Source organism: Miscanthus floridulus, chromosome 3 (genome assembly GCF_019320115.1).
Source record: "Miscanthus floridulus cultivar M001 chromosome 3, ASM1932011v1, whole genome shotgun sequence".
Taxonomy (NCBI): Eukaryota; Viridiplantae; Streptophyta; class Magnoliopsida; order Poales; family Poaceae; genus Miscanthus; species Miscanthus floridulus.
Window position 1 is genome coordinate 54,948,654 of NC_089582.1, and position 22,470 is coordinate 54,971,123.

At 44.0% G+C, this 22,470-nt stretch overlaps 1 protein-coding gene across 1 annotated transcript; it reads left to right on the forward strand.

Moving 5' to 3' along the window:
* The first annotated feature begins 16,122 nt into the window (after nucleotides 1–16,122).
* Nucleotides 16,123–18,270, forward strand: LOC136545759 (palmitoyl-acyl carrier protein thioesterase, chloroplastic-like). The gene is made up of 6 exons (XM_066537740.1): nucleotides 16,123–16,755; nucleotides 16,916–17,049; nucleotides 17,160–17,273; nucleotides 17,375–17,555; nucleotides 17,644–17,712; nucleotides 17,840–18,270. Exons 1-6 carry the CDS (start codon nucleotides 16,381–16,383, stop codon nucleotides 18,125–18,127), a joined length of 1,161 nt encoding a protein of 386 aa, XP_066393837.1. The 5' UTR covers nucleotides 16,123–16,380; the 3' UTR covers nucleotides 18,128–18,270.
* Nucleotides 18,271–22,470: the final 4,200 nt, after the last annotated feature.

A 22,470-nucleotide genomic window follows, 5' to 3' on the forward strand; every position in this document is an offset into this window, starting at 1 on the left:
TAGCTGCCTCTACAAATCGTTTTCCAAAAATTATCCAAAGGTCATAAATCAAACAAAAAATACCAAAAAAAAAACTTTTTGATTCTGGGAGAACCCACCCTGCAATTATACGCGTGCGTGGTCGCAAATCACAAGTCACATGACATTAGTCCATCCTAACTGTTGAAAGTGAAGAGAAGGGGGTTAGCTAATCCTGGCTATGGCCCTACAAAATCACCAACCTGAATGTACTGTAATAATACATACGTAGGACAGTGCTATCTTTACCTGCAAGCTACCACAACTATCCATGGAATTGATGCAAATCTAGATAACCACAAGCCTAAACACGTTGCCTATACTCATGACTGCTACTGTATTCCTGGACTAGAATCAGACCATTCTACTATCCAAACGAGAAACACATAAATAAACTGAAGTAATAACTGATGATGAAATAAAAAGAGGACCCGGAGTTACAAAAGCCAAGATTGTGGAGTCCAGCCAAGCACGATTCCACATCAAACAGAGCATATGCATTTCTCAAACAGAGCCTGTGCATTTCTTGGAACTTACACTTGTATAGCATTTACATTTACATCCATATATTGTTTGTATGGTAGTTGCTTGTAGGTGTAGCTCACTAGTGTAGTTGCAGTTTCAGTAGTTACGTAGCTAGAGCTTGAGTTGCTTAGCTAATTTAGCTCTCGAGTGTAGCTAGTTTAGTTGCTAGCCTTGTGTGGTGAAGTGCTCTAGTAGTAGAATTCAATTGCTATTAGAAATTGTGTAGGGGTTTGGATTGGGTGAGATAGAGCTAGGCAAAGTAGTTGTTATTAGGATTATATTTTGTACTACTAACTACTTTGATCTAGTGGTGTGAAATTTGTATAGAATTTGTAATAGACTATTCAAAACCCCCTCCCCTTCTATCCATCCAGATCCTTTCAACCAGATGTGTTAAGGAAAAAAAGATAAATCCTAAAAATTCTCACAATAATCAGAATTATCTAACCTTTAATTTGACAGACTTTAATCATCACCGCCAAGCCATCAGATATATTCCATTTTCTAAAAAGTTACTCACCTCTGCCATTATATAAAATACACATAAACTAAACCCCCTAAGTTTGTGTCTAAATTGTCCATCTCTATCATTATGAAAGATAATTTAAAGAAACCTCTAAATTTTGTGCCTAAATTAACTTCCTTTGTCATTTCAACAATAATGTAAAATATCCCTAAAAATGTGCATCTAAAATGCTCGTCTCTACCATAATGGAAGATAATTTAAGATAACTCCTAAATTTGCTTTTTAGTTACCCACATTTGCCACTATAAAAGACAATATAAAATAACACCTTTGATTTATCTAAACCGTCGAATTCTACCATCATATATAAAAATAAACTTAAAATATCCCTCTAATCTAAATTTAATAGCAATATAGTTTAAGATATTATAAATAATAATTTAATAACGATAAACTACGTTATATGTGTTTACACTATATGTTTCTACCATAGTTAAATTAAGTTAAGCATGAATGCTATATACAGCATGTAGACCAAGTAAACATGCATACTGTAACACCCAAAATTCTACTACAAATTAGCAATTAAATTCTTGCCCTTTTAATACATTTTCTAGGTATTTCTAACTTAGGCCAAATAATAAATATTATATAAATAAAATAAACTATAAGTTTAGAAACTTGTTTGTTGCATTCATGCCGAATCATATGGTTTTTGATTGAGTGTAGGGCTAGATGATTTGAAATTGAATTCAAAACTTATTTGAATTTGGCTTAAAAATGGAAATGGAGAAAATAGAATTGGAAAAAAATTCGATTTGGAAAGAATTCACCTACTGGCCCAACTCCAGAACCAGCCCGGCCTTCTTCCTCCCCCTTCCCGGCCTGTCTTGCCCGACGTCGGCCCGTTGCTGGCGGCCCAGCCAACTTTCCCCTCCCTTCTCTCCTTTTCAGCCTGTCCCGCGCGCGGCGTTCTTTTTTTTCCCGCACCAGCGCGCTGGCCCACACCCCGCGCGGCCCAACTTGCCGCCCGCGCGCGCAATAGCTCGGCGGCCCAGCCTGGCGCACTGGCCCACCCAGCCTTCATCGCCGAGCCACCGCCCGTTCTCTCTCCTGCTGCGCAGTTGGTCCCGCCTGTCAGCCGCATGCGCCCGTCGTCTTCCCTTCCTTTCTTCCCCGACGCCCCTTTCCTTTCTCTGCCCGTCAATGGCGCAGCCCGTTCGGCAAGCCGCCGCGCCCGTATGGAAGGTCACCGGCGCCCATGTATGGAAAGCGCCGAATCCGCCCCGCTCCCCTTCCTTGTACGCCGCAGCCGCCCGCCTATAAAGGCCGAGTCCCCCCCCTCTGCCCTTCTCCATCCCCTGCTCGCAGCCGTGAGCCACCGCCGCCGGCTAACCCCTCCTCCCGAGCGCAAAACTCGACGCCGACGCCGCTAGGAGCTTCGCCGTGACCACCCGCGTCCAAAGGTACCAGTGCCGCGTCTTTTTGGTCACGAAAGCCCCAGATTGAACCTCACCCGCGTGCATTTCTCTCTCCAGTTCATGGCTGCCGTCGACGACTCGCTTCGGAGCCCTTCCAGACGCCGCGACCACCACCGTCGGACTCGCGGTGAGTTTCTCCGCCTTCCCGTGCCATCCGTTCATCGTTTAGCGCACTAGGACGCCGTAGCACAAGCTCCAGTTCGCACCGGCCATGGCGCCGCCGGCATCGTTCTCTTCCCGGGCGAGCCACTGCCCTGCCCTCACCCCTGCGCTGTCGGATTTTGAACGAACGGTCAAGATTTCGTACCCCTTCGGGGTTAAGTGGCCGGTCCACCGTAGACTCGTGGACCCGGCGCACCGTGCCGCGTCAGCGCGCCCACGCCCGCGTGGTGCACCGCGCCCAGTCAGCAGCCGCCACGTGTTGTCCTGGTCAACAGTCGGGTCAACCCCCAGTCAGCAGCGCCTATTTTGCAGATTAGCCCCTCGGTTTTTAGTGAATCAACCCGCAGTCCGGTGTAATTCAAAATAATTATTTTTCGGCCCTGATTTTATTCGTTTAGGACCCTATAGTTTCCAGAAATAGTATGCCCAGTCCAAATTTCATTTAAATTCAGATTTTTAATTGTTTTAATTCGAAAATAGGTTTAGTTTATTTACAGAATTGCCATTACGTCTTATTTCATGCATAACTTTCATGTTTTAAGTCCGATTTGAGTGATTCTTTCGCTCATGTGTTCGTAGCAATGCGTAGAATAGATCTGTAAGCTTTTCAACATATGTTTTCACTATTTGGTGTACTGTTCTAATGGAGGTCTATCTTTTATGCATGTAATGATTGGAATGATGCTTGATTGATGATTGGATCATGATTAGAGGGTGAGCCATTTGAGGTGACTGAGGACCCCCAGCAGGATCAGTAGTACTCCTAGGACGAATTTGAGGAAGGCAAGTGTACCAAAGGCCCCTTGTTACCTATGAACTACTACCATTTACATTCATGCATGTGTTTAATTTGAATTGCCTTTAAGGACTTTACCTTGATAATTCCTTGTACCACATATCCTTGATACCTGGGTATATTGGGTAGGCATTTTGGATAGATGCTGCAGCGCTTATCATGAAGTAATTGTTAAACATAATTAAAGGCTATATGCAATATGATTAAATGGAACTTTTTAGCAAAAGATAGGGGGCTGGAGTACGGGGTTGAGTACTCTAGTGCCTCTCCATAAGGAATTAATCCTAAAGCGGCAACCCAGGAGGGACCGTACAACCCCGAGTGTCACATGGCTCTGACTTTAACCTATTATCTAGATTGTACTAGCTCGTCTGTAGCTCCAGTAAGGGGTAAGAGGGTATCTTTCCTTTTTCTGTTAGGGTGTGCACCATGCTGCGATGCCCACGCGTGCCATTCCTTTGTAGCTACGACATGTTAGTGCAACTAGCTAAGGGTTTCATAGTGAAACTCTGCCACACTTCCTAGGAAGAGGTGAAGTGGGTCTCGCGAACCCCGGCATTAGGAGTCACGGCTCGGTGGGTAAAGATGTACAATTTCTGCAGAAATAATTAACCTGTTATAACAGTCGTGCTCACGGATACGAGCGGTCTGGATCCTTCGAGATTAGTGGTTACTGTGGATGATGGATGGATGGGGTATGAGATAAAGCTTGATGATACTTTAATACCACTTGGGTATTGGGACTGTTCATTAAAGTAGTAACTCAGGATGCTAAAATTTGATCAACTAAAATTGCGAACCGCAGTCAAACAGTGTCAAGCCTATTTGAGCCTCATAGATCCCTTTGATATACTTGCTAAGCATGGTGAGCTTACACTTGCCTTACATCCAATGAAAATCCCGGATAGATAACAGATAATGGATATGAAGAGTTTCTGGAGGATGTCCAGGACTACTAGGGAGATGTTCAACAGTTGGAGTCCCTGTGGTAGTTGGGCTAGTTATTCCACTGTGATTGTAATAATATTGCCTTCGAGCAAACTTTGTATTAACTTTATGATGAGATATGCGATGTAATAAGTACTTTACTTTGATACTATTGTAATTTGTGATATATGTGTGTGTTTGGACATCCTGGGCGCACATATACGAGTACTTGGTTTTGCTTTGCAAAATTGGGTGCGACAAATTGGTATCAAAGCTATAACTGACTGTAGGACGAACAACCTAGATAGAAATAGACATTTTTAGGATTTCATTATCTTTATTTTACTACTTTTACTTTGCTATAAAATTTTTGCTTATATTCTGTTCTTTATCTGTTGCCAAAAATTATTTTGTTCTAATACTCAACCTTTCCATTCTTGTAGATGGCCCGTACCAAGCAGACCCCACGCAAGAGGACCATCCTGATGCCCACTAGGAGGACCAGGTTCACTTTGGGCAAGCGTGTTCCGACACATCTTGTGGAGGCTCTAAGGAACCAAGAAGAGGAACCACCTGTGGAGGTGCCCATGGGGGAACCTCTGGAGGACTTGTTGGAGGATCCAATGGATGAAGAAACTGAAGAGGGACCCATGTTCGAGGGACCCATTGAGATAGAGGAGTCTAAGGAAGATCCCGAGGCAGTGCAGGAACAAGGTGGCCAGGAGGGAGCTGGTGACCCCGATGATGGAGATGGTTCTGATGATTCTGATGCTGATGGAGGTGATGATGGTAGAGATGGTGGAGATGATGGAGACGGTGGAGACGATGGGGGTGATGACAATGATGATGATCACAATACACCGTTGGCTCAGGGATGGACTGTGGAGATCCACTACGACTTGGAGGGTGATGGCTACTACCACCCTAGGCTTCTCGCACTTGTGCATCGCTACCAACCCGGAGGCACTGTTCAGTACAGGACGGAGCATTGGACCCACCCCGACTACACCGGCTTCTGGGAGACAGAAGTGTACATCCGAGAGGGGACTTGGGTGCGCTACATCCACCATGCCACCACTGCACGGCTCACACGTGCGGCTGTCATCAGGGATGCAGCTCGACAGGCGTTGATGGTCAACCGCGATCGTCACTTCGACGACATCGCCTGGGAGGATGACCGCTATCTTTCCCGCCGTCAGAGCGGACAGTCTACATGCAACATCACTGCACCACTTGGAGAGGTGAACCTGAGGCTGAGGCCTACCCTATTGTACTTGGCTGAGACCCACACTGACTTGGATCAGGCCCTGGATGAGCTCGATGTCATGGGGAGGGCCTACATGCAGCTGGCTCGTGAGAACGCTACACTGAAGCAGCAGCTAGGAGGTCTAGATGTGGAAGATTCAGGAGTACTCGCTCAGTCGCCCCCGAGGACCAGAGGAGAGTCTGGAGACCCCAGCACCAGCACCAACATCGATCCGTACCCATAGGAGAGTCTTAAAAATATGTAATAAGCACGCGTAGCTACGCGAAAGAGTATTTAGTTTCTTCTTTTAATGGTTGGACAAGTGTTAGTTGCATGGTTGGATGTTTATCATTATGAATAATGTTTGATTTGGATCTTTGATATGATTGTGATGACTTGTGGGCATGTCCACGGTCATTTAGTTAAGGTTAAGGTTTAAGGATATTATGAATAAATAGTTGGGTTTCGTTTTATCATGCTGTCCATTCTGTAACTTTCGGAACAGTCTGTCTTTATCAGTTCATATCTCATAATCTAGATACTCAAAGGTCATGAAATTTTTATGGAGATAAGTAGACTTCAACATCTTTCTTTTGGCTCTGGAATCACCTCAATAGCTATTATAAATTGTGAGATACAGCTGTTGTAAGTTGAGGTTTCTGTGCTATCAGCATTCTGGAACAGTACTGCTTATCGTCTGTATTTGACTAAGTAAGTGTCGGAATCTGAAAAAGTGTTCTAAACAAAGGTTGTAGAGAATTCCATAAGCTTTCCAGAAAGGTATGCTACGCAATCATATGATAAACAGAGAGTGAAATATGCTTGTTTTACAGCACAACTGTTATCCAACTCGCTGGAAAAGTTCAGAACAAATATCTTCTTGCATACCCTACATATATCTCTTGTCTACACCTACTCTTGTTGCACCAGTATCTTGTAAGAGTTATATGCTTAGACATGTGAGACTTATATGATGCATCTACAGATGGTGAACACCAGGAGGAACAACCAGGGAGGCGAGGAACCACCGCCACCACCCCCAGTCACCATGGAGCAGCTGATGATGATGCAGACCCAGTTGCTTCAATAGATGGCCCAGAACATGCAGAACATGGGGCAAGGGAATGGGAATGCACCCCCTCATGTCAGAGATAAGAGGGGAGAGTTCCTAAAAGGACACCCACCTGTATTCAAGCACTCTGCCGACCCACTCCAAGCTGATGATTGGCTACGTGCCATTGAGAGGCAACTGGAGATTGCCCAATGTGATGATAGGGAGAAAGTTTTATATGCTTCTGGATAGTTGCAAGGAGCTGCACAGGATTGGTGGGACTCATTCCGCTTCGGCCGTACCGAAGCTAATCCCATCACTTGGGCTGAGTTCCATAGTGCCTTTCGCACTCACCATGTACCTGCAAGACTGATGAAGCTAAAGAAGGAGTTTTTGGCTCTCAAGCAGGGGAGCATGACTGTTGCTGAATATCATGACAAGTTTATACAATTATCACGGTATGCACCTACTGAGGTAGACGAGGATGGAAAGAGGCAGGAGCTATTTATGGAGGGCTTGAATGATGGTCTCCAGTACCAGCTATTGTCCCATACCTTTGCTAACTTCCAGCAGCTGGTGGACAAAGCTTTAGTGATTGAGAACAAGCGCCGCCAGATGGAGGACAAGAAGAGGAAATTTCAAGAACAGCAATTTGGGAGCAACTCTCACTTCCATACCAACCCTTAACAAACTCAACCCCAGCAGCGCTATCAAGGTCAAACAGGTCCCAACCACAACCAGCAGCAGCAGCATGCACAGCTGCAGCAACAGCAGTACAAGGCACCAGCTCAGCGCCAGCAACAACCCAACAATGTACCAGTGAGGAATAATGCCCCCAATGCTCCGCAGAGGAATGGCGCACCAAAAACGCCAAATGCAGTTAATGACAACAAATGCTTCAATTGTGGAGAGCCGGGACATTACTCCAATAGATGTCCCAAGAAGACGGCTAACTCATAGCAGAACTACGTTCGCGGAAAGGTGAACCATGTTACCGCTGAAACAGCTCAGGAGGCACCGGATGTGGTGATCGGTACGTTTTCGGTCAACTCAAACTCAGCTACAGTACTTTTTGATTCTGGTGCTTTGTATTCCTTCATAATATATACATTCATAAAGAAGCATGGTATTCCAGTAAGTGTTATGAAGAAACACATGTTAGTAAGCTCACCTGGTGGGGTAATGAAAGCAGAGTGGATATGCTTAGCTGCTAGTCTCAGCATAAGGGGGGAAGAATTTCAAGCAAATCTTGTAGTCATAAATTCCACTGGTATCGATGTCATCTTGGGTATGGATTGGCTAAGGTTGCAGAAAGCAGTTATTAATTGTGGTAATAGTTCTATGAATCTTATCACTTCAACTGGAGAAGAAGTGGTGTATGTGGCAACTCAGTCAGTTGTAGAAATCTGCCGTGTTAATCAGTTGGAAGGCACAACCATAGAAGATATAAGGATAGTAAATGAGTACCTGGATGTCTTCCCTGAGGAATTGCCAGGTATGCCACCTGACCGAGACATCGAGTTTATAATTGAACTTTTACCTGGAACTGCACCCATAGCTAAGAGACCCTATAGAATGGGAGTGAATGAATTAGCAGAACTTAAGAAACAATTAAGGGAATTGTTAGACAAGGGTTATGTTCAACCTAGTTCATCACCTTGGGGTGCACCAGTACTGTTTGTAGAAAAGAAGGATGGTACACAAAGGATGTGCATAGACTACAGGTCACTTAATGAGGTCACAATTAAGAACAAGTACCCATTACCTAGAATTAATGACCTATTTGACCAATTGAAAGGGGCTTGTGTGTTTTCCAAGATTGACCTTTGATCTGGATACCATCAGTTGAGGATAAGGCGTACTGACATCCCCAAGACCGCCTTTGTGACCCGTTATGGACTGTATGAGTTCACAGTCATGTCTTTTGGTCTGACAAATGCACCTACCTACTTCATGTATCTGATGAGCAAGGTGTTCATGGAGTACCTTGACAAGTTTGTCGTCGTGTTCATTGATGACATACTAGTGTATTCTAAGAATGAAGAAGAGCATGAAGAACATTTGAGATTGGTGTTGTAGAAGCTTAGAGAACATCAACTTTATGCCAAGTTTAGCAAATGTGAGTTCTGGCTAAAAGAAGTATCTTTCCTTGGTCACATAATCTCTAATGGAGGAGTAGCAGTAGATCCCAAGAAGGTTAGAGATGTGTTGAGTTGGAAGCCACCTAAAGAGATTTGGAGTTTTCTGGGTATGGCTGGGTATTATAGGAGATTCATCGAGGGATTCTCTAAGTTAGCCAAGCCCATGACTGCGTTGTTAGAGAAGAATGCCAAATTTGTATGGACTAAGCAATGCCAGGATAGTTTTGAGGAGTTGAAGAAGAGACTGACTTCTGCTCCAGTGCTCATCTTACCTGATCTCACCAAAAGTTTCTCTATCTATTGTGATGCCTCACGGCAAGGTCTAAGAGGTGTTCTTATGTAAGAAGGCAGAGTTGTTGCCTACGCATCTAGACAGCTGAGAAAACATGAGTTAAATTATCCGACTCATGATCTAGAATTGGCAGCTGTGGTGCATGCTCTTAAGATTTGGAGGCACTATTTGATTGGTCATAAGTGTGAGATTTATACGGACCACAAGAGTTTGAAGTACATATTCACGCAGTCAGATCTGAATTTGAGGCAGCGTAGATGGCTTGAGTTAATTAAGGATTATGATTTGGATATCCACTATCACCCGGGAAAGGCTAATGTTGTAGCAGATGCCTTGAGTAGAAGGAGTTATGTGAACATGGCCTATACAACTCAACTACCTGAAGAGTTGTGTGAGGAGTTCAAATACTTGAATTTGGGTATTGTGGCCAACACCATGGAGTTAGAGGTAGAATCCACTCTGGAACAAGAGATTCATAAGGGACAGTTGGGTGATGAGAGGATCAAGGATATTGCAGAGCGTATAGTGATTGGTTAAGCCCTAGGATTCCGTATGGATGATCAAGAGATAGTATAGTTTGGTAAAAGGATTTGTGTGCCAGAAGTAAAATCTATTAGGGAGTCTATCTTGAGGGAAGCTCATGACTCAGCCTATTCCATACACCCAGGAAGTACTAAAATGTATCTTGATCTTAAAGAGAGATACTGGTGGTATGGACTAAAGAGAGATGTAGCTGAACATGTGGCTATATGTGATACGTGCCAAAGAGTGAAAGCAGAACATCAAAGGCCAGCAAGTTTACTACAGCCTATGAAGATACCCGAGTGGAAATGGGAAGAAGTTGAAATGGACTTTATAGTTGGATTACCTCGTACACAAAGAGGATTTGACTCTATCTGGGTGATTATTGACCGTCTAACAAAAGTGGCCCATTTCATTCCGGTCAAGGTAACTTATTCGAGTGCAAAGTTAGCAGAGTTATATATGGAAAGGATTGTGTGTTTTCATGGAGTACCAAAGAAGATTGTTTCAAATAGGGGTACACAGTTCACATCACATTTTTGGCAGAAATTACATGAGTCAATGGATACGAAGTTGAACTTTAGCTCAGCTTACCATCCTCAAACAGATGGACAGACCGAGAGAACAAATCAGATCTTAGAGGATATGCTAAGGGCTTGTGCTCTGCAGTATGGGACAAGTTGGGATAAGAGTTTACCTTATGCTGAATTCTCCTATAATAATAGCTACCAAAAGAGTCTTAAGATAGCACCGTTTGAGGCATTGTATGGCAGGAAGTGCAGAACACCATTATTTTGGAATCAAACGGGGGAAAGCCAAGTCTTTGGACCAGATGTTTTGCAACTGGCAGAAAAACAAGTGCAAACAATAAGGCAAAACCTAAAGGTTGCACAGTCCCGACAAAAAAGCTATGCAGACACGAGAAGAAGAGATTTGGCATTTGAAATTGGTGACTTTGTCTATCTCAAAGTTTCACCTATGAAAGGAGTAAAGAGATTCCATACCAAGGGAAAGTTGTCACCCAGGTATGTGGGACCATTCAAGATCATCAACAGGAGAGGAGAAGTTGCTTACCAGTTAGAGTTACTGGAGCAGCTCTCAGGTGTTCATGATGTTTTCCATGTGTCACAACTTAAGAAATATTTGAGAGTACCTGAGGAACAACTACCTTTGGAAGAACTGGATATCCGAGGGGATCTATCATACAAAGAATATCCAATAAGAATCCTAGAAACAGTGGAGAGAATCACAAGGAGCAAAATAATAAGAATGTGCAAGGTTTAGTGGAACAGACACTCAGTGGATGAGGCAACTTGGGAAAGAGAGGAAGATCTAAGAACTGACTATCCCAATCTCTTTGAACCATCCGAATCTCGAGGACGAGATTCCTCTTAAGGGGGGTAGGTTTGTAACACCCAAAATTCTACTACAAATTAGCAATTAAATTCTTGCCCTTTTAATACATTTTCTAGGTATTTCTAACTTAGGCCAAATAATAAATATTGTATAAATAAAATAAACTATAAGTTTAGAAACTTGTTTGTTGCATTCATGCTGAATCATATGGTTTTTGATTGAGTGTAGGGCTAGATGATTTGAAATTGAATTCAAAACTTATTTAAATTTGGCTTAAAAATGGAAATGGAGAAAATAGAATTGGAAAAAAATTCGATTTGGAAAGAATTCACCTACTGGCCCAACTCCAGAACCAGCCCGGCCTTCTTCCTCCCCCTTCCCGGCCTGTCTTGCCCGACGTCGGCCCGTTGCTGGCGGCCCAGCCAACTTTCCCCTCCCTTCTCTCCTTTTCAGCCTGTCCCGCGCGCGGCGTTCTTTTTTTTCCCGCACCAGCGCGCTGGCCCACACCCCGTGCGGCCCAACTTGCCGCCCACGCGCGCAATAGCTCGGCGGCCCAGCCTGGCGCACTGGCCCACCCAGCCTTCATCGCCGAGCCACCGCCCGTTCTCTCTCCTGCTGCGCAGTTGGTCCCGCCTGTCAACCGCATGCGCCCGTCGTCTTCCCTTCCTTTCTTCCCCGACGCCCCTTTCCTTTCTCTGCCCGTCAATGGCGCAGCCCGTTCAGCAAGCCGCCGCGCCCGTATGGAAGGTCACCGGCGCCCATGTATGGAAAGCGCCGAATCCGCCTCGCTCCCCTTCCTTGTACGCCGCAGCCGCCCGCCTATAAAGGCCGAGCCCCCCCCTCTGCCCTTCTCCATCCCCTGCTCGCAGCCGTGAGCCACCGCCGCCGGCTAACCCCTCCTCCCGAGCGCAAAACTCGACGCCGACGCCGCTAGGAGCTTCGCCGTGACCACCCGCGTCCAAAGGTACCAGTGCCGCATCTTTTTGGTCACGAAAGCCCCAGATTGAACCTCACCCGCGTGCATTTCTCTCTCCAGTTCATGGCCGCCGTCGACGACTCGCTTCGGAGCCCTTCCAGACGCCGCGACCACCACCGTCGGACTCGCGGTGAGTTTCTCCGCCTTCCCGTGCCATCCGTTCATCGTTTAGCGCACTAGGACGCCGTAGCACAAGCTCCAGTTCGCACCGGCCATGGCGTCGCCGGCATCGTTCTCTTCCCGGGCGAGCCACTGCCCTGCCCTCACCCCTGCGCTGTCGGATTTTGAACGAACGGTCAAGATTTCGTACCCCTTCGGGGTTAAGTGGCCGGTCCACCGTAGACTCGTGGACCCGGCGCACCGTGCCGCGTCAGCGCGCCCACGCCCGCGTGGTGCACCGCGCCCAGTCAGCAGCCGCCACGTGTTGTCCTGGTCAACAGTCGGGTCAACCCCCAGTCAGCAGCGCCTATTTTGCAGATTAGCCCCTCGGTTTTTAGTGAATCAACCCGCAGTCCGGTGTAATTCAAAATAATTATTTTTCGGCCCTGATTTTATTCGTTTAGGACCCTATAGTTTCCAGAAATAGTATGCCCAGTCCAAATTTCATTTAAATTCAGATTTTTAATTGTTTTAATTCGAAAATAGGTTTAGTTTATTTACAGAATTGCCATTACGTCTTATTTCATGCATAACTTTCACGTTTTAAGTCCGATTTGAGTGATTCTTTCGCTCATGTGTTCGTAGCAATGCGTAGAATAGATCTGTAAGCTTTTCAACATATGTTTTCACTATTTGGTGTACTATTCTAATGGAGGTCTATCTTTTATGCATGTAATGATTGGAATGATGCTTGATTGATGATTGGATCATGATTAGAGGGTGAGCCATTTGAGGTGACTGAGGACCCCCAGCAGGATCAGTAGTACTCCTAGGACGAATTTGAGGAAGGCAAGTGTACCAAAGGCCCCTTGTTACCTATGAACTACTACCATTTACATTCATGCATGTGTTTAATTTGAATTGCCTTTAAGGACTTTACCTTGATAATTCCTTGTACCACATATCCTTGATACCTGGGTATATTGGGTAGGCATTTTGGATAGATGCTGCAGCGCTTATCATGAAGTAATTGTTAAACATAATTAAAGGCTATATGCAATATGATTAAATGGAACTTTTTAGCAAAAGATAGGGGGCTGGAGTACGGGGTTGAGTACTCTAGTGCCTCTCCATAAGGAATTAATCCTAAAGCGGCAACCCAGGAGGGACCGTACAACCCCGAGTGTCACATGGCTCTGACTTTAACCTATTATCTAGATTGTACTAGCTCGTCTGTAGCTCCAGTAAGGGGTAAGAGGGTATCTTTCCTTTTTCTGTTAGGGTGTGCACCATGCTGCGATGCCCACGCGTGCCATTCCTTTGTAGCTACGACATGTTAGTGCAACTAGCTAAGGGTTTCATAGTGAAACTCTGCCACACTTCCTAGGAAGAGGTGAAGTGGGTCTCGCGAACCCCGGCATTGGGAGTCACGGCTCGGTGGGTAAAGATGTACAATTTCTGCAGAAATAATTAACCTGTTATAACAGTCGTGCTCACGGATACGAGCGGTCTGGATCCTTCGAGATTAGTGGTTACTGTGGATGATGGATGGATGGGGTATGAGATAAAGCTTGATGATACTTTAATACCACTTGGGTATTGGGACTGTTCATTAAAGTAGTAACTCAGGATGCTAAAATTTGATCAACTAAAATTGCGAACCGCAGTCAAACAGTGTCAAGCCTATTTGAGCCTCATAGATCCCTTTGATATACTTGCTAAGCATGGTGAGCTTACACTTGCTTTACATCCAATGAAAATCCCGGATGGGTAACAGATAATGGATATGAAGAGTTTCCGGAGGATGTCCAGGACTATTAGGGAGACGTTCACCAGTTGGAGTCCCTGTGGCAGTTGGGCTAGTTATTCCGCTGTGATTGTAATAATATTGCCTTCGAGCAAACTTTGTATTAACTTTATGATGATATATGCGATGTAATAAGTACTTTACTTTGATACTATTGCAATTTGTGATATATGTGTGTGTTTGGACATCCTGGGAGCACATATATGAGTACTTGGTTTTGCTTTGCAAAATTGGGTGCGACACATACATATAGATAAATATATAGATCTTGGAAAAGGGTCCCTTAACAAATTGCAGAACAATAACACTAATAGTTTATTTTAAGTTATATTAGTATTCCATGACGATAAATTTTCTAAGTTTTTACTATAGATAAATTTTCACATGCCGACTGAAACTTGTGATATATCAATATGAGTAATTTAGTTTAATAATTAGTCTATATTTGATAAAACTATATTATTGCATATATAATTCTTTGATGCAACAAGTTTACATCATGAGGGCCAAGGTGTAGCCCCAAATGATGGTTTATCCCAATGCGGTAGTTCTAACTAATAGCCCCAACAAGTTTATAATTCTTTGATGCAACAAGTTTACATCATGAGGACCTAGAACATGTCTTTAATAAAATACAAAAGGGAAAATTTAGACAAAGGATGTAATGGAGCTAGAGTTTCAACTTAACACATAGATAAAAAGATGCAACAAAAATATGATCAAAAGTTGAAAGCCAAAATATTAATCTATAATGTCACAGAGAAAGAAATACAACTTCCAACCATTCATTTGGATGAGTCCGATCATCATCGAGAATACATCTATTGGATCTATTATTATTTTTCCTAAAAAAAAAAATACTCCTGCCATATAATAATACCATTTTAAATTATATTAAATATATATGACAATAAATTTTGTAAATTGTCATTTTAGATAAATTGATACATTTTGAGTGAAGTATTACGACATATCCATACTTGTAGTTTAATTGTGTGCACTCTATTTTTTATATAACAATACCACTACACATATAATTTTTTTGATATATGAAATTTATCATCGTAAGTGCCATGCTGTGGGCTGTTTATGCTATTGTAGTTACTAAGAGTGGAGTTAGGACCCAGAATCCATTTTAATAAAATATAAATAGAAATTTCTAATAATAGATACAATAAGCACTAGATTTAACATGGGGATGAAGAAACTACAACAACCAATAAATTCAATACTTTGTGGCCAAATATTGATTCATGATGTTATAAAATAATGCAACAAGAGATGATATAACTTACGCTTAGGTTGCAACTAATACCTATTAAACTCACAATGGTTCAATGCAACAATGAAAATACATAGATATGAGTATCTAAAGGGTGTGTCTCTATGGCAGGTACCTGCCGGTTTGCTTTTCCATCAGTCATCTTCAACCTCCAGCCTCCTCCTCGCGCCCCTTCTTCCTTGCGCCCCACCCTTGCCTTCTTCCTCCTCGTGCCCCACCCCCGCCTGCATCGCCATCGGCCGTGCCCGCCTCCTCGTCCTCGCCCCCACCGCTGCCCACCGCCCCGCTGCGGCGCACTAGGGTTTCGCCGGAGCTCCGGAGGAACCATAGCGCGCCTACGACAGCTACCTTCTTCCCCTCCTCCTCCTTCTTCCGCGGCGAGCTCCGGCCATGGACACCCCTGTCCTGATCTAGCTCGGCCGCCTCCACCGTCACTAAGACCCTAAGCCGCCCTCCCACCATCTCCACCGCCTGGCCGGCCTGCCTCCCCCAAGCCCTTCTCTTCTAAGCCTGCCGGAGTTGGGGAAGAAGAGAGGGAGAGTCGGAGCCTAACACCGATGTCATCTCTTATTTGTCTCCGGCGCAGTTGGGCGCGGGCACGGCGCATGGGAGGAGGTGGGTGAGTGATGCAATTGCAAAATTTCAGGTGAATGCAATGGAGTAAATCTGGTATATAAATGGGTATTGGGTTACAAAATGAATACATGCACATATAGAGAATAAATAATCAGTTTTGATTACTTGTTTGTGCTAAATTTATTCACTAAAATTTCAATGTTTATATATATAGTACAAGTTCCTCGAGCACGAATTGATGAGCCAGTACAATAAATATGTACCACGATACACGCAACATAGCCGGCGATTTATGAGGTTTGGTGCATCTAACACATGTAGAATAGTCATCTTAGGTGTAAAGTTTGGCAGGGCAGTTCAGCTATCTGCGATCTTTGTCCATCTGGTTCTCCAAACTCCGCGTCTGGGCAAACCGATCAACTACTATTATCTAAACTAGCACTAGTAGGATCCGACTGGAAGCCACCATTACGCATAATTATAACATAAACCTACTGGTAATCCTCCCTGTTTTCTTCCTTGCTGTAATGTAACACGCAGCCACCAATTCCTTCCCCTTCCAAGTTATTCTAGGCCAGAACCAGAAGAATACATATGGTTCCATATACAGCCTTTTATTGACACAAAAATGCAATTGCAAGAATATCATCATCGGTAATGGCAACGACGCCGGCACCGCAAGCCGCATCGCGGGTCTCCTCCGGGCGCCGGCTCATATTTGGCAAGCCAACAAAAGGTGTAAGATTGCGTGGTGTGAAGAGCTTTGGCAATGGCGGCGCGTACGGCAGGCGTGTCGCGGTGGAACCTGTCAATGGCGACGTCAGGCCGAACGGCGCAGCAGCGGTGGCCGAAGTCCGGCAAGTGCCCGCACCGCCACCGGCGGCGTCCGTGGAAGGCGACGACAGCGATGCCTTCCGGCTCGGTAAGTTTGTGGAAGGGAGGCTCGTGTACAGGCAGCCGTTTGTGATCAGATCCTACGAGATCGGGCCTGACCGGACTGCCACCATGGAGACCCTCATGAACCTCTTGCAGGTGCGTGCGAAAACACATTTATTCAGTCTTAATCCACTGTTACATGTATATATGCATCTCAATCTCACTGTATGTGTATGATCGCCATTCGCCCAATCCTCTCTGTCTACTTCTTCTGCCATGGTCTGAAGATTGCCCAGCAAATCTGATATCTGTGCAGGAGACAGCACTGAACCATGTGATGTGCTCTGGGCTTGCTGGAGACGGTTTCGGTGCGACACGGCAGATGAGCCTCAGGAAGCTCATCTGGGTCGTCACAAGAATCAACATCCAGGTCGACAAGTACAGCAGATGGTAACTACTGCACATACAGAAATTAAAAAAAAAAACTGATCTTGGTGATCATCAGTCATGTTTATCTACTGGGTTTCACTTCACATGCTCCTCTTGATTGATAATGACAGGGGAGATGTGGTGGAAACAGACACCTGGGTGGCGTCGTCAGGGAAGAACGGCATGCGCAGGGACTGGATCATCTGCGACCGCAACACCAAGAACATGATTGCAAGAGCTACAAGGTAATGACAAATCTCCCAGTACATTGCAGGTTACCGCTGCGAATCAGTACTGGATGTAACAAGCTGGAAATGTAATGGATCAACTAATGTTTTTTGTGCAGCAACTGGGTGATGATGAACAGAGAGACCCGGAGGCTGTCTAAGATCCCCGACGAGGTCAGGCAGGAGGTGCTTCCCTTCTACCTGGACAGGAGCATCATCACTGCCCATGCCACCGGCGGCGATCGCAAGATCGAAAAGCTCACCGACTCGACGGCGGAGCACATAAGATCAGGACTAGCAGTAAGAACCAGAACACCTCTCTCTCTGCACATGCTCGTTCAGAGATTCTCATTCCATTTGGTTCTGAACTGAACTTTGTTCCCTTCAGCCCAGGTGGAGCGACATGGATGTCAACCAGCACGTGAACAACGTCAAGTACATCGGTTGGATCCTCGAGGTAGTTTACTCTGGTCAGCCTGACACAGCTCTGCAGCTCAAACCACCTCTGAATGATATGATGCAGTTCTTTTTTAGAGTTTATATGAATTATGATGCAGTTCTGACTGCTGGAGACCTGAATGCAGAGTGTGCCGCTGGACGTGCTGGAAGATTACCACCTGACGAGCATCACGCTAGACTACCGCCGGGAGTGCCGTCAGTCGCAGCTGCTCGAGTCACTCACCAGCATGACCATGAGCTCGTCGCCACCTGCCGAGCCGCCGCCGCCGCCGCCGCCGTTGGCGTCGAGCCTGTGCGGCTCCGACCTGCACAGCACGCACCTGATACGGCAGCAGGATGACAAAGCCGAGATAGTCAGGGCTTGTGCGGAATGGCGTCGCAAGGAGCATCGAGGGTCGATGGAACAGCTCTGACATTCATTTATGCTTAGATTCTTCGTCCTTTTGATCGATCTGATTTCTGCTTGGATGTGAGATGTCATGTTTGATTCCAAATTTTCCAACTCAATGAATAAGGGGATTTGTCTGTGGGGCAGATTAGTGCTGTAATTCAGTTTTGTTAAGTCTAATTATGTTTGTGCTATCTTTTCTGGAAGATAAAAATTGAGTTTTGAAGAAAATAGAGTACTATAGATCTAGACTTTTTTTAGCAAAACGATTAATAAAAAAATAAATACAAGTTACTTAGGTGGCATGATTTATGCCAACCCAAAGAATAGGGATTCAAAAGTCAGACATACAAAATAAATGTCTCTTGAACAAATGATTTTTCAAGTTGTATAATGAACAACAGGGTTTGGTAAGAGCTTTTATAAACATCAAATATGTTAAAGATAAAACTCTTTCGCAAATTTATAAGCAAGGAGGTGATTCTCACTTTTGAATTCTTGTGGGTGTTAAAGAGATTTTTTTTTGAGGCTGGGATTTTGAAATTATAGGATGGCAACTAAATCAGGTTCTAGAAGATATTATATCGCCAATCATCCTTAAAAATCTCATACCCACTTTTGTATAACATAGCACGTAGCAAACTTGCAAAGGATACATAGGTACTAAGCATAACGCTGCTTAATGTATCTTTTGTGAGGTCATTAGTGGGCAATAAACTTATAGAGTGGGAAAACCTTGTTGCCACAGTGGCTAATATAAATCTGAAACCAGAGCCTGCCATGTTTCCTTAGCGCATGCATAAGAATGGTATCTTCTCTATTAGTTCTATGTATAAATCCCCAGTCCATAATGGATGTGTCATAAATCTATACATAATAATAAAGAGACAAAATTTCTCTCCATCCCTTAACTAACTTTTTGAATGTGGAAAACAACCTATAGTCCCTCTCTTTATATAACTTGGAATACTAATCCAATTAGATCTCTCCGATTTCGGGTGAATAGGAATCTTAATCCAAATAAAAAATATAATAATATGAACAATTAGGAATCTTTATCCAATTAGATCTCTCTGACTCCGAGTACCAGGAATAGGAATCTTAATCCAAATGCAAAAATATAAGAATAGAAATCTAATAAAGAGAAAGGAAGGGTAGAATTTCTTTGTTTCGTTTCTTTTCTGTTCTTTTTTTACTTTTTCTGGTTTGTCTGTTTTTAAATGCTCCGAGTACGTGTATCTTTAGGTTCTGATTTGGATGCTTTTTATTTGGCTCCGAATATGCTCTGATTTTTTCCGTGGCTATTTTCTAGAGTACATTTCAATTTTTGTCATGACTATTTTTTACTTGGATTTGAGTATGTTCAGATTTTCTTCTCGTGGTTGTTTTTAACACTAGCTCGACTTTTCTGATTTTGTTTTCATTGTTTTTCATGGTTTTCTCCACCTAGTTTTTTCTGTTCTATAATAAATATAATAAGAATAAAAACAAATAATAAATAAGAGACCACAGCCATTTTTTATCTTTGACTCCGTAAGAAACAAAGATTTTTACCACTAAGTTAATTTAATTTTTGACTCGAACTCATGACCCATGCTACAACTCACTCTCGTCCAATAATGATATGATTTCTTATTTCAATACGTATTGGATCCCGTTGCAACGCACGGGCATGTTTGCTAGTAAATATAAAGGGCTACGATCCGGTTGAGGTTCCAGCCGATCAAAATACAAAACCAATTCTGTTGTCGAGCTAATCGAAAAACATATATGGATCACCTCGTTTGTAGTCTAGATGAATTAATTATGAATTTTGGAAGCTTTTTGCCTGGCCGTAGGAACCAGCTTAGCTGACTTTGGCAGGTCTAGAACGGATTTGGAACGCGTTTCAATGTGATTTGGAAGGGTTTCGACTTCTTGAGGGATAAGGTCACCCCCACCTTATAAATATAAGGGCCACGACCGATTAAGGTGCCCAACATACACAATCGACAAAAACCAATCTACTCCTCTCTCTCTCTTTTTGCCCTAATCTATCTCCCAACTCTATGTTGTTGTTCATCGCTTGATCGAACGACCAAGGATGGCGCCCTAGGCTTGTTGGCCGACCTATGGCAACTCGACGATGTCCTTGCCCTGACGGGGTCCCTCCCGGGCGAGAGCTTCGATGGTTGCTTTGCTAGTTTGCCCAAAAACTAGCCATTCCTCATCACATAAGCACGATTATTGGTTATTCTTTGGTGATTTTCTCGTAAACCTCGCCGTTCTTCACCACATAAGTGTGATATCCTCGCTGCCCTAGGGCTTTTCTTGGTCTCAACCTGAGAAAGTCGGCTAGACCGATTCCCCAAATCGGCTAAGCCGGTTTTGGCTGAATCACGCTGCCTCGATCTGTTTGCAACCCATGCGATCTAGCACTTGTGGTGTGTGACCTATCTTTGCATCAACAAGATCAATTAGGCCAATTTGAAGCCTGACCTTCACCGATAGATCTTGAGAACACCTCCCGAAAAGACCCACTAGGGAGATGCATGATGAGATTGTCCTAGGGTCAGCAAGGACACCTAGAACATTGTCAAATCTCACGGAGAGATGCATTGAACAACAGGAGATTGAAAAACTACGATAAAAGGGGTAATAGATATATGTAAAAAAGATTAATTGGATGTTGGATAACTCAATCAGCCATGATCCTCATGTATAGTGTAGCTCGTTGGACTGATCAAGGACCATGTATCTGTGATAGTAAGATGTGGACATATTTGTAGATACAACTTGTCATGTATGGGTGTGGCAAGCCAAGTACTTTGTTGCGACCAGTTTTCCCATGGATTCAGCAGCGAGGTGTAGCACGCGGTAGCTACACTAAGCTAGTACGCTGGTTCACGTTCAAATCAGTTCATTTTTTTCGAAGGGAAGGGGGACTTATATTAAATCTTGGTATAGTACATCCCCAAATTACACATGAAAAATCTGAAATAAAAAATACATAATGTTCTATCTAGATTCTTCCATCGTCTTCTTCCCCTAATGGCTTTCCTTGAACATCAGGAGCCAAAGTGCAGTCCTTATATCCAAATCCAACGACCAACCCCAAAAGATTGGAGATGCCACAAGATTCCACACTTCGAAACTAGTCCAAAATGCATCTTAATCGCTGAAAGAATATCGGCAGTTACATCGTCAAGTATGACATAGGCTGTAGAATCACCAACTAGTGACCTTGAATTCCTCTCCACGACCATCGATGATGAGATCAATGACCCAGAGTCACTGTCCTAGTAGTGGCTCCTAGAAGCACCCCTCCCCTTATAGATAAAGGCCACAAATTGGCCGCCTACGGATGAAATCGATGCCTGCAATGGTGATCTCATCATTGCAATCACCGAAGTCATCGCAGGAAACACGACTGCCGACCAAAAATCATCTGATTTCGCCAGAAGATTTATTGGACCAAACCCTAATTTATTAGACCAAACCCTAATCAACCATATAGAAAAATTATGGGAAAAAGGATGGGTCCCCTCCCCTTCTTGTCTTCGACTAGACGCACCGGAGAGGAAGGAGAGGGGCCTTGGATGTGGCGGTGGTGGAGAGAGGAGCGTTGGCGGCGGCGGTAGCTTTGTACGAGACATACAAAACATACGAGACATAAAATAATTCCTATTCAAATCATTCATGGGTGTCTTTAGTCAGACTTGGGAAAGGTTGTGTCGGGCCCCTACTTTTAGGGTCCTCTATTCATCATGTATCAGTCCCTAGATCAGTAGCTGATACGCACAATTCGAACAAGATTGATATAAAAACATACTTTTATTGCTAATGGAAAAGGCATATTACATGGTTCGGGTTACATAGCTTGGCCCATTGGCCTTCTATCATATATCAGAGTTCTAAGACAACGGTCCTATATCAACGTGGCTCCACTCCTATAGGCAACTTGGAGTGCGGACGTAACCCTAGACTTATTCCTTAAGTGTACTCCTATATCCCAATCATCGTAGTCCTAGCGTAGTTCTCGCGTATGGCTCCGTCTTTGAGTATACTCTGGGTATCCTATCCTTGTGTAGCTCCAGAAGTTCCATCTAGGTATATGCTTCTATAGCTTAACTCCTAAAAACATAGAATGGAGGGGGGTTGAGTACATAAAGTACTCAGCAAGCCCTAAATTTTGGGTGGAGGAAGGTGTAAAGGGAAATGCTATATGGTGGAGGTAGGTTAAAGTGGTGGAGGTGGTTAAGGTAAAAGTGGTAGGGTGGAGTAATTATAATTATAGATTGGACCCTGGTAGAGTATTACCATTCTCACCAGTTTCTGGGTTCTTATAGTTTATCAAATTAGTAAAATACCTCTTACCAGATTATCACA

Excerpts from the sequence above, each read along its gene's own strand:
- LOC136545759 (XM_066537740.1), top strand. The coding sequence starts at position 16,381 with ATGGCAACGACGCCGGCACCGCAAGCCGCATCGCGGGTCTCCTCCGGG. Across the intron at positions 17,050-17,159 it reads GTCGACAAGTACAGCAGATG|GGGAGATGTGGTGGAAACAG; the intron begins GTAACTACTGCA and ends TGATAATGACAG. Across the intron at positions 17,274-17,374 it reads ATGATTGCAAGAGCTACAAG|CAACTGGGTGATGATGAACA; the intron begins GTAATGACAAAT and ends TTTTTTGTGCAG.